At 38.1% G+C, this 13,549-nt stretch overlaps 1 protein-coding gene across 1 annotated transcript in view; it reads right to left on the bottom strand.

The window, feature by feature from the left end:
- bmpr2a (bone morphogenetic protein receptor, type II a (serine/threonine kinase)) overlaps nt 1–13,549 on the bottom strand; it is a 61,490-nt gene that overhangs the window by 34,188 nt on the left and 13,753 nt on the right. The window contains exon 2 of the mRNA XM_062996857.1: nt 4,305–4,487. Within this exon, the coding sequence (XP_062852927.1) occupies nt 4,305–4,487 (183 nt within the window). The remainder of the gene's footprint in view (nt 1–4,304; nt 4,488–13,549) is intronic.

The following is a 13,549-nucleotide window of genomic DNA, read 5'->3' as shown; positions in this document are numbered from 1 at the left end:
TTGACATTAGTGTGGGGTGCCTTTTTGCTTTTCTGCCAATAGATTAAACTTCTGCCTCCTTAGTAGACAAAACACTGGCAGACATGTTGGAAAACAGGTGGTGTTTTGCAAAAAAGACATGCAGTATGTGTGTCTTTTTTTCTTTCGTTTTTCTGTCTTTCTTATTTTAAACCCTGAACTGTATAAGAACCACGGATTTTAAGAAAAATATGGCATGGTATCTAGAAAGCTGTCCAATAGTTGAATCAAATTCAGCTCCTGATGTACATATGGACAGTGTTTCACCAGAACATCCTGTCTTCTCTTTGGGTCTTCAGGCTTCTTAGTGGCTTCATTGTTCATCTAATTGTATCCATCCATTTAGTTGGCTAATCGTTCTCTTTCTCTTTTATGCCACGTTTACACTACACGACTTTCCAAGTTGTCAGGTTGCTGTACAGTTCACACTACATGTTTTTCAAATTCATATTGATTTTACTCTCTGATGAAGCATTAAAATATGTTCTTTCTTACCAAGAGCAGGTAAACCTTACACATTGATTGCTATATTCATTTTTATATGGTTAAAAAGGAAACCAGGTTGCTGGGGTGGCGCCAAGGTAAATTAGGCATGGTGATAGATGACCCAGACCATAAATAATAATAAATTGACTATGTTAACTGTTATGTAATAGCTTTAATCTTAGCTCTAAATACGGTTGTAGCCTAGCGGTTAAGATACTGGACTAGTAATGAACTGGTTAAAGCCTCACCACTGTCAGGTTGTCACTGTTGGGACCTTAAACAAGGTCCTAAACCCACAGCTTAGATAGTATACTGTCACAGTACTGTAACACAGCACACACAGTACACAGTGACATTCCAAGTCGTCAGGTTGCTGTGCAGTTCACACTACACGACTGGATCTCTTGTAAGTCTTTTAAGTCGGTGTGGCTTTCACACTACATGACTGATCGGTGATAGGGGGTTTCACACTACACGATCCATCACCAACTGGAATCGCAGGCAAGCTTCTCTGGTCTCCCAAACTACGTTTGGTCACGAAAACAAACGTAAGAAGTGACGAGGAGTTTAATGATACCACGCCCAAAAATGCACGTCAACAAGTAGCGAGCGATCAAAGTTGATGTGCAGCGTAAAAGAAAGGAGACAAAATAAATGAATTTGAGTGAATTGGGCTACGTGGCCAGCGGGGATTATTTGTTCTATAGTGAGTTGGAGGTTAATAAATATTTTTTGTAATGCAAAATTGGTGTTATGTTTTGTAGAGAACGGTAGGGTCAGAAATACTGTAAAACTAGAGTGAGTGCACGTCCTACCTTTTTACAATGCCTCCCCTGCGTTTCCCCTCACCCTGTATCTTGCGTTCTCATTGGCTGTTCGACACCGCACTCATTGAAAGCCGGCCGACTCATATCCAGATATCAAGCAAGCTAGATAATTATCTTCAGTCACCGAGCCGCTCGGATCTAGTTGTTGAACAGTTCACAAATAGCGATTGAGAGCCGAGTTTCAATCTTCGAGTGAACGCCGAGTTGCTCCCGAGCAGGCAAATCTAGAGCCGACCAGTCGGCAAGCAAAAGTCAGGGCAAAAATCGTGTAGTGTGAACTAGGCATTACCCTCAACTCTCCCAAGCATAATAGTATCATAATATCAAAATAGTAGAGCTTCAGAGAAGTTAGGTTTGATTTGGTTGTCTTTTTTGCCATACAAGGTACTCTCAAAAGGAATGGTAACAGAATGCAGCCCTGTCTTAAATCTTAAAGCTATTGTGGAACCAGTCTGTTTGTCCACTTTCTGTCACTATTGTGGCATAAATCAGTGTAGATTCCTTAGTAGAACAATGAGAAGTTTTGGAATTCCCATCTTGCCAAAGACATTATCTAATTTTGTATTGTCAACAGTCAAAAGCTTTACTGTAATCAATAAAGCACATGTTCACTTCCTTCTGGTATTTCTTGGCCTTTTCCAAAATCCAGCATACATCTGCAATATTTCCTGTTCACCTGTCTTTTCTAAATCGTGCTTGTACACCTGGTAGTTCTATTTCAATAAAAGGCTCTAGTCTGTGTTCAATAACCTTCAGCATCATTTTACTTGTATGTGATTATGACGTGATAGACATCCTGGTATTCAGGCAAAAAAGATGATCCTGATCATTGTCATGGTATAGGAATGTACATAGCATGCCCACAGTATGGGTAAATTGCACTTCATGTAAATACAAGTTTTAGCAGTGCCACCAGCCTGGCCGCCTGCTCAACAAAGATAACTGGTCACGTCTGGGGAAAGGAAAGGTTGGATAAGGATCCTTTATGATTATTTATACGTCAATTTCCAATTCATTTTAGGATAAATTTGTTCTTAAAGGATTTTACAGAAATCCAGGTGACTTGCCATTGGCTCATAATGTACTTACAGTGGGGTTAAAAAGTATTTAGTCAGCCACTGATTGCGCAAGTTCTCCTACTTAGAAAGATGAGAGAGGTCTGTAATTTTCATCATAGGTACACTTCAACTATGAGAGACAAAATGAGAAAAAAAAATCCAGGAAATCACATTGTAGGATTTTTAAAGAATTTATTTGTAAATTATGGTGGAAAATAAGTATTTGGTTAATAACAAAAGTTCAACTCAATACTTTGTAACATAACCTTTGTTGGCAATGACAGAGGTCAAACGTTTCCTGTAAGTCTTCACCAGGTTTGCACACACTGTAGCTGGTATTTTGGCCCATTCCTCCATGCAGATCTCCTCTAGAGCAGTGATGTTTTGGGGCTGTCGCTGGGCAACACAGACTCCACAAATTTTCTATGGGGTTGAGGTCTGGAGACTGGCTAGGCCACTCCAGGACCTTGAAATGCTTTTTACGGAGCCACTCCTTCGTTGCCCGAGCGGTGTGTTTGGGATCATTGTCACGCTGGAAGACCCAGCCACGTTCCATCTTCAATGCTCTCACTGATGGAAGTAGGTTTTGGCTTAAAATCTCACGATACATGGCCCTGTTCATTCTTCCCTTAACACGGATCAGTCGTCCTGTCCCCTTTTCAGAAAAACAGCCCCAAAGCATGATGTTTCCACCCCCATGCTTCACAGTAGGTATGGTGTTCTTGGGTTCTTCTTCTTCCTCCAAACACGACGAGTTGAGTTTTTACCAAAAAGTTCCATCTGACCACATGATATTCTCCCAATCCTCTTCTGGATCATCTATATGCTCTCTGGCAAACTTCAGACGGGCCTGGACATGTACTGGCTTAAGCAGGGGGACACGCCTGGCACTGCAGGATTTGAGTTTCTCTCGGCGTAGTGTGTTACTGATGGTAGCCTTTGATACTTTGGTCCCAGCTCTCTGCAGGTCATTCATCAGGTCCCTCCGTGTAGTTCTGGGGTTTTTGCTCACCGTTCTCATGATCATTTTGACCCAACGGGGTGAGATCTTGCGTGGGCACCAGATCGAGGGAGATTATCAATGGTCTTGTATGTCTTCCATTTTCTTACAATTGCTCCCACAGTTGATTTATTCACACCAACCTGCTTGCCTATTGTAGATTCACTCTTCCCAGCCTGGTGCAGGTCTACAATTTTCTTCCTGGTGTCCTTCGACAGCTCTTTGGTCTTGGCCATGGTTGAGTTTGGAGTCTGACTGTTTGAGGCTGTGGACAGGTGTCTTTTATACAGATAACGAGGTCAAACAGGTGCCATTAATACAGGTAACAAGTGGAGGACAGAAGAGCTTCTTAAAGAAGAAGTTACAGGTCTGTGAGAGCCAGAAATCTTGCTTGTTTGTGGGTGACCAAATACTTATTTTCCACCATAATTTACAAATAAATTCTTTTTTTTTCTTTTTCTCATTTTGTCTCTCATAGTTGAAGTGTACCTATGATGAAAATTACAGACCTCTCTCATCTTTCTAAGTAGGAGAACTTGCACAATCAGTGGCTGACTAAATACTTTTTGGCCCCACTGTACATTTAAATGTAAGTGCAAAAAAGGCTTGTTTTAAACTTTGTTATACTCCTGCAATCATGATGTAGCTGCAGTGAAGACAGAGCTGAAGTTGAAATTAATAAATAAATAATTTTCCATTATCTGAAGGTGAAAAACAAATGGTGACCAGAGACATCAGACCAAACAAATGGTTGAACGAATTGAATGGACTTGGACTAAGTTATTTGGACTGTCACTGTGCCAAAACAATTTATACATAAATACATTCAATTGTGGTAAGATATTTTTAAAAGAGAAACACACAGCTGAAGCTGGGTATATTCAGGCTGAAAGATTTTAACAATCCTATATGTACCTTGTTTGACCAGCCTCACTCCATGTTGCTTCTTTTCCCACAATCCATAGCACCGACCTCCCTGACTACAGCGAATAGTTGAATTCTCTAGGAAGACACGCCCCTCCCCTCCTCCACCAATGCGATCGGCCAGAGCCTGCTGCTGTTCTGCGTACGCACACTCCCTCTCTTCACCCTGAGCAGCTACACAAACAGAAAGAGACGTATTAAATATACAGTTGGAAAAAACAGAGCAAGCAATCATATGGATGTATGACATTTAATGACTGTTTTGTATTTATTTAAACTACATTGCTTGGAAATTAAATGCAAATAGCTGCATCACTGGCATTTATTATATTGCTACAGTAACAAAATATAAACCCTGTTCGTGGAAAACTTGAGACATTTTGTAAAATCCAATAAAAAACGAGAATCTGTAATTTCTTAATCACCTTAAACCTTTATTTAACTGACAAAGACATGGTTTCTGCCTAACCAACCTGATGATTTGAATTTGCCTGCAACACACTCAAAAAAGTAGACATGGGGCAAAATAAAGTTAAGTTCATAGATTATTTGGTTACACTGTTTTAAAACATTCCACAATAAGCATGTGAATTGTTAACAGGTGATAATATCATGACTGGATATAAAATGAATAAGTCTCAAGCAAGAATGGGCTTACAAAACTGCAACAATCAGTATTCTTATTTCCCAAATGATCTAAAAGGGTACTTAAAAGGAAAGATAAACTTGCCTCTGCCCCAACTTTGAGTGTGTCGCAGCCACAATTTGCTTTTTATTTATAAAATACAATTAACTTGGTCAGTGAAAATTTCAGTTTTTTGCAACATAGCCCAATCTTTAACTACACAATGACTAAATTGTTGGTTGTGAGTCAATCAGTTAGTCATTACCACCTGGAATAAAAACAATAATAAATAGGTTGGTGATGACCTTTAAATTAATGCTATAATGCAAACTAGCTTTTTTTAAAAATGCATTGTTAAAAATGTTAATCGACTTTTGTGGTACAGTGAAAAGGTTAATATATCTCCGTCATGGTTTTTTATTATGGTGATTCAATTATCATGTGCTATGACCCAGGAACTTGAAATGATTTAAAACTTAGCCATGTTTATGAGATTTTATGAAATTCAATTCACAATGCATAACATTTGGGTAAGCAGTCAATAGTTCATTATTTTATTTAATAATTTCCTACAATATTGGTTTCTTAGTGTAGAAATTGATTTCATATGATTAAACAAAATGCCATGCTTATATTGCCCAAAACAAAACCTATGTAAAACTAACTTTTTTTTAAGGAACACATATTACACAAAAGTCCACTTGAGGACCTGCCCAGCTTCTCCTTATGGGCTTAAGGTCAGAATTGAAGACCTCTTTGGGTGTTCCTGTTGCACGTAAGGTCAGGATGAAGGATCTGCCCGTGAGCCCCCTTTTTTTTATACCTTTTTGCTGTCACTCGATGGTGGATTAATTAGCTGGCATTAGTGGCAACCCAGCTCTTCAGTGTTCTATATTTGTTTTTTATTTAGTGGGGTGTTTTGGTGGTTATACACATGGGGTGATGGCAGGGCTTTTCTGTATTTTTGTTAGTTGTTTTTTTTCTGCTTTGAGCTGCAGCTTAGGTGTTTTGGTGTCTTTTTGTGATTCTTTTGACCAGTTATGATTATAGTTTTTAAAAATAGGTTTAATAATTATTAGGTTGTTTATTTGTAGAGATGCATCAATACCATTTTTTCCCAACCGAGTACAAGTACATGTATTTTTGTACTTGCCGATACCGATACCAATACCTATTCGATCAGATATCTGACATGCTAGAAAACTCGATCCGGATCTAGTTGTTGGATAGTTCACACTTAGAGGTCGAGAGCCGAGTTTTGATCGCCGAGCGAACGCTGAGTTGCTCCCGAGCCTGTAAATCTAGCGCCGACCAGTCGCCGAGCGAAAATAAAGGAAAAAACTGTGTAGTGTGAACTAGACATAACGCAGCAACGTGCACTAGGCACACGGTATCGGATGTTTAGTATCGGAGCCTCGTTTGCGAGTACGAGTACAAGTTAATGAGCGCGGTATCGGGCAAATACCCGATACCAGTATCGGTACTCATGCATCTCTAATTATTTGTATCATGTGAACCTGTGTGGAGGAATCTGCACATTACTGGTGCTGGTCATAAAATTTGAATATCATGAAAAAGTTGATTTATTTCAGTAATTCCATTCAAAAAGTGAAACTTGTATATAATATTAATTCATTACACACAGACTGATATATTTCAAATGTTTATTTATTTTCATGTTGATGATTATAACTGACAACTAATGAAAACCCCAAATTCAGTATCTCAGAAAATTAGAATATTACTTAAGACCAATACAAAAAAAGGATTTTTAGAAATGTTGGCCAACTGAAAAGTATGAACATGAAAAGTATGAGCATGTACAGCACTCAATACTTAGTTGGGGCTCCTTTTGCCTGGATTACTGCAGCAATGCGGCGTGGCATGGAGTCCATCAGTCTGTGGCACTGCTCAGGTGTTATGAGAGCCCAGGTTGCTCTGATAGTGGCCTTCAGCTCTTCTGAATTGTTGGGTCTGGCGTATCGCATCTTCCTCTTCACAATACCCCAAAGATTTTCTATGGGGTTAAGGTCAGGCAAGTTTGATGGCCAATTAAGAACAGGGATACCATGGTCCTTAAACCAGGTACTGGTAGCTTTGGCACTGTGTGCAGGTGCCAAGTCCTGTTGGAAAATGAAATCTGCATCTCCATAAAGTTGGTCAGCAGCAGGAAGCATGAAGTGCTCTAAAACGTCCTGGTAGACGGCTGCGTTGACCTTGGACCTCAGAAAACACAGTGGACCAACATCAGCAGATGACATGGCACTCCAAACCATCACTGACAGTGGAAACTTTACACTGGACCTCAAGCAACGTGGATTTTGTGCCTCTCCTCTCTTCCTACACACTCTGGGACCTTGATTTCCAAAGGTAATGCAAAATTTACTTTCATCAGAGAACATAACTTTGGACCACTCAGCAGCCTTTTTGTCTTTAGCCCAGGCGAGACGCTTCTGACGCTGTCTCTTGTTCAAGAGTGGCTTGACACAAGGAATGCGACAGCTGAAACCCATGTCTTGCATATGTCTGTGCGTGGTGGTTCTTGAAGCACTGACTCCAGCTGCAGTCCACTCTTTGTGAATCTCCCCCACATTTTTGAATGGGTTTTGTTTCACAATCCTCTCCAGGGTGCGGTTATCCCTATTGCTTGTACACTTTTTTCTACCACATCTTTTCCTTCCCTTCGCCTCTATTAATGTGCTTGGACACAGAGCTCTGTGAACAGCCAGCCTCTTTAGCAATGACCTTTTGTGTCAGGTGTCAATGGTCGTCTTTTGGACAACCGTCAAGTCAGCAGTCTTCCCTATGATTGTGTTGCCTACAGAACTAGACTGAGAGACCATTTAAAGGCCTTTGCAGGTGTTTTGAGTTAATTAGCTGATTAGAGTGTGGCACCAGGTGTCTTCAATATTGTACCTTGTCACAATATTCTAATTTTCTGAGATACTGAATTTGGGGTTTTCATTAGTTGTCAGTTATAATCATCAACATTAAAAGAAATAAACATTTGAAATATATCAGTCTGTGTGTAATGAATGAATATTATATACAAGTTTCACTTTCTGAATGGAATTACTGAAATAAATCAACTTTTTCATGATATTCTAATTTTATGACCAGCACCAGTATATTCCTCCATCTGTTTAATTAAATGTGTCCTTTATTTGTTATTGATCTGTATAATCCAGACGATGTATGAAGCAGGTGACTGCAATTTCATACACAACACAAATAATTATCAGCACTGTCTGGTGTATTATACTCCCAGGGTTCCTCTCAAGGCCGAGGAGCTGAGTGGCCTCTGGGTGGTAGGGCAGGAGAATGTAAACACTGATAATGACTTAACTCTGTCCTCTATCAACAATGCTACTGTGGCACAGGCGCGCGCGCGCGCACACACACACACACACACACACACACACACACACACACACACACACACACACACACAAACACACAAACACACACACACACACACACACACACAAATTCAATACAGAGCACCACCAGAACATACCAGGATTTCTGCATTAATTACTAATTAAATGTGGTCTGATTGTCATCTGAGTCACAATTACAGACAGGCGCTTTGCGGGCACAGCAGTTTAAGACACTTGCACACCATCGCTGTGTTCTGGGTTTGAATCTCAGCAGTGCTATCAGCAGGCATCTACACAGACATGATAGGCTATGTTTGAATGGTATTTCTGCATTGCGCACAGTGTTTTCCAGTGGATCCAGACCCACTGTGTAACAGGACCACTGGCCCTGGAGTGTTGCAGCCCCTTTAGCCCTGGATGATAGAGCTGGCCCAGAGGCATTTTCCGGAGCTGCCCCCACGTTTGTACCCACATTGAGCATGGGCTGCATCAGTTGATGGAAATGTGGTCGCGATTGTTCATTGTTTCTGTCATTTTGCCCACCACTTTTTCCATAAACCTTTTTGTTTATGGCCTTTTTTAGCTATAGGACTGTTTTACCTTACCTATCCCGCATATTGTAATCATTTTCAGTTCATACAGGTGCAGGACTACACCTTGTGCCTCACAGGCAAGGTGCGATCCGCCCTATCTCTTACTTTTTTATTTTAGTTTTTGCATTAAACAATATCCACAAAGCACAATAAAAAAAAAAAAGCCATATCATGATGACTAATCCATGATGCTTTGTTCTGTCATACAGAACTCAGTCAGTGGATGGAGTGTGTATGCAATCATGCTGTGTATGTGTAAGCATTGTTGTGAGGGAGTGTTTGTGACACGAGTGAAGAATAAATCATTCTGACACAGTGCCACAGTGCATGATGGTCAACAAGAAATGAAATAAAACGTTTAAAAAAAATGACAAAGAGAAAACTGTCACAAAATTACATTACCCCCTTCATGAGAAAAACACAAATTGAGTTTTTGGAGACATGCAGAAAAATACAGGCAATCTGCTTCAATTTTTAACCTTTTGTCATTTAAATGCTTGGTTAACACTGTTTACATTTAATTTGAATTTAACCCATATATTACAAAAAATGTATTACCCCTTAACTTAAGAAATGGTTGACCCACCTTTATTAGCAATGACTGCAACTAGATTTTAATATTAGTGTCAAAGACTGGTATTCAGTTTTTTTGAAGTGTTTTGTTGCATTTGATGCTACTTAAGGTGGCACAACCAGCTTTAAGGTTTACGAGTCCAATAATATTATCACTAGGGCTGTCGTTAATCGCGTTAATTAACGCGATTAACGCGTTAAAATTTTAATCGCGATTAAAAAAATTAATCAAGATTAAAAAATTTTATCTAACTATTTTTATTTGGCATATACATGTGTGTCTCAGTGGTAATTAACTGTATTTCAGATGAATTAGGATGTAAAGCGCATGAACTGTCCGATGATAAACTACTTTTAGCGCTTTTCACTTTTTTTACGTGTTGATGAAAAGATGAATGAAACCACGTGATCTCTGTAACGAGTATTTCCATTGGCTGCTAGAGCTGTCCATCAAAACCGTGTAGCTCCGCCTCCTCCCCCTCCGGTAAGAAGTGAAACTCTGTGTGATGTTTCATCTCTACAGTTTATTCAGCTTATTCTATCACATGGTTATAAACATGATTTATATTTGTTGATGTTTTCTAAAAACACATTCGTATCTGATATTTATATGGACTAAGCGTTTACATGGACTGTTTTAATTAACACTTTTTTTATATAGCTACAGTCAATTACTTATAGATAATGTCTGCTAACTTGACTGTTTCAGGTATTTATAGATGTTTAAATGGTAATGTAGAACAGTATTTCCCAGTATTCTTTCTGCACAAACACAGTATTAAAGGGTTTTCTTAATAGATCTATGAAATAATCATATCTGTGTTTTGATGCTTTATTGATGCCTTATATTAGATCAAAACATTATGGTTGGTGCACCTGTTTTCAGTGTCAGGGTCATGAACAGGAAAAGATCCTCACTTTTGTCAGATAATGTGCTTTCTACAATGAATTTAGATTTAATAATTTTATCATGTTTTATGAATGTTTTATTGGTATACACGTTCTTGCAATAACAATGTGCATAACTGTTCAAATTTTGCTTAATTATTAGTTTGCGATTAATTGAGATGAATACATATATATTTAGGGCTGTCACACGATTAAAATTTTTAATCGAGATTAATCTAGATTAATTTTGTTCTTTAATTTTAATTTAATTTAATTGTTCTTTAATTAATCTCGATTAAAATTTTTAATCGTGTGACAGCCCTAATTATCACATACGCAATATAGGTGTTGCATAATCGATTTACTTTGATTCATATAAATTATTTTTAAGTTTCCTTTGATCTGTCATTTTACATTTTGCATAATGATCTAAAGTGAGATAATTGAGTGTCACATGCAAAAAAATCAGTAGGGCCAAATATTATTATTATTATAAAATATTATTAATAGTTTATATATAATGACACTGACATACTACTCAAAGTTCCAAATTTTCTCCATTTAAAACTAATAGCTCTTACAAAATACATTTACAGTGAGTAATGCATGTAGTCACATTGTTTGATAGCTTCTACAACTAGGCATTATATTGCTTTTGAAGAAAATGTTTATGACTGCATTATGGCTAAACTTATAATAAGAACTTGGTTAATTGACCACCCTTAAAATGAGTACTAAAATATTTGTGATCTTTGATGTGGTTAATAAAAATACTATACCATGGTCATTAAAAAAAGCCTGATTTCTGATTCAATGTTTTAAAATTGTTAAAATAAACACAACAAATAATGCTAGACCTGCATTTCCAATTTAACCAAGGCACTGATAGATGCGAAGTAGAAATGGAAGCCTGGGAAAAAAGAATTGTTTAAAGAATATGTAAAGAATATCATTTACAGCAAAACCATTAATGGTTATTACACGTAAAATACGCATTCACAGGAAACACGGTGTGGAAATAAAAAGCAACTTAAACTCAGTATTATAACACGGATCAGTAACCACAGCAACCACAATGTAAAAGTCAGTGAAGATGAAGTGCTAGAAACTTATATTATGCTAGGCCACCACCACTAAAATCTTAAAATCCGAGTTCGAATCTCAGTGATGCTACTGGCCAGCCGGGCGTCTATAGAGACATGACTGGCTATGTCAATGGTTGAAGCAATGGATTGGCACTAGGGCTGGGCGATATATCGAGATTTTATAAAATATCGATATATTTTCATACGCGATATAAGATAAGACAATATCGTCTATATCGATATAGATGTTGCGTTCCAGTTAGATCCGACAGTTCGTCTTTCTCTTCTCCCAGTTTGTCTCTGTACATGTTCACCTGCCCCGCCTCTCTCCCTCACTGAACACAACTCGCCCCACCCCACCGCCAATTCTTTCTGCCCTCAGAACACATTTCTGTAAGTAAAACTCCCATGATAGCATGGAGACGGCTGAGGAGCTGGTTAGTAAAAAGAATAATAATGGCTCAGTTACTTGGAGATGGTTCGGATTCAGTGGTGGAGAAGTGTCAGATGAGCAGCAGAATAATGTATTCTGTAGAGAATACCGAAAACAAGTCCAGACAAAAGGTTCCAGCTCCGTGTACCTTTGGTCATTCGTTTTTCACTTCAAATCCCAAAGTTGAAAAACAAGAAAACGAGTCGTTATTCGTTTCAAAAAACGATATTGGAAAACGGAAATACATACAAGCGCATGCACGCGCTGACATGCATGTATTTACTTCATATATAAACAGTGTAAATCAAGCACTAAATCAAGTGTTATAAACAGTAATAATAACGTAACGGTGTGTCTCCTGTTGTTCTGACTCTTGTGTGTGTATATTTGACATATATATATTTGCTCTATCTGTAAAAAACAAACATTATGGGAAGTGATTTCTGTACTGGATGTTGTACGTGTTCATGTTAGTTTATACTGGATGATCGCCCGATGTCCGAGACTCATTTATTTATTCATCTTCTATTATAGTATTTCTTGAAAGTTGGCCAATAAACAACCAAAAATTAATAAAATTGCACGAACTAACTCTGCAGTAAACAAGGAGCAAACAGCAATTAAACAACAAATAAAGCTGTTAAATAATAATAAAGTACATGAAGCAGAACGCTGAATAAAATGCATTAAATGTTGTAATAGTTACACAGTAACATGAACGATTAGTTATGCCTGTTCTATACGGTAAAAAAAAAATATTAATGTAAATGTTAATGTTGTAGCGACTGATGTAAAATAATGTATAAATGTCCAAACATGTTGGGGGGGTAACGAGAACGCTACTTTTAATGTCACACAAGCTCAGCGCAAAACAACAGAAGAACACGAGCACAGCCGGAAACGATAAATTCCAACACCTTCCCTACACACTCGCTCCCTGCGCCCTATAGTGCACTTAACATTCTTAAAGGGCCAGCCAATATATTTTTAATTCACATCACACGACAACTGAGACGTTAGAAAACAACAAACTTTTTCTTAGAATAGGTTTTTTTTTGTTTTTTTAAGGAAAAATAGTTCCTGTGTGAAGCTTCCCCAGCATGAATATTAATAAAATATGCCTGTATAAAATTTGGAACATGTAGCTAAAGTCTCAGAAGTGTCTTTTTGTTATTACCTTATGGGAAGAAAAAATATCAAGATATATATCGTATATCGCCGTTCAGCGAAAAAACATCAAGATATTACTTTTGATCCATATCGCCAAGCCCTAATTGGCACCCTGTTTAGGGTACTCCTTCCTCGTGCTAAGTGTTTACCAGTGGAACTGGACTCACGTTGACCCTGACCGGGATAAGGCAGTTGATGAAAATGACACTAAATAAAATTTAGGGAGGATCTTTTCTGCACATGAGAGTGTCCTTTAAGGCAGGGTTTTTCAAATCCTTGGGTGGGGTGTGAGCCAAAAATGGGTCACAATGAAATATTATAATAGGTAAATAAACAAATTTTAAACAGCCACATAAACACAAAATGAAGTTATACACGAACATCTCCTGTGGAGGCTTTACATTACATCTTGTAAACCACAGTGGGACCAGATTGCCATCATTTTTATTAATTAAGCATATTTCATTTAGTGTTGTTTTGAAGAATTGT

The sequence above is a fragment of the Trichomycterus rosablanca genome, chromosome 6 (assembly GCF_030014385.1).
Source record: "Trichomycterus rosablanca isolate fTriRos1 chromosome 6, fTriRos1.hap1, whole genome shotgun sequence".
NCBI classification, from domain to species: domain Eukaryota; kingdom Metazoa; phylum Chordata; class Actinopteri; order Siluriformes; family Trichomycteridae; genus Trichomycterus; species Trichomycterus rosablanca.
The sequence above is the reverse complement of the archived record's forward strand: the minus strand, read 5'-3'. Positions and strand labels throughout refer to the sequence as shown.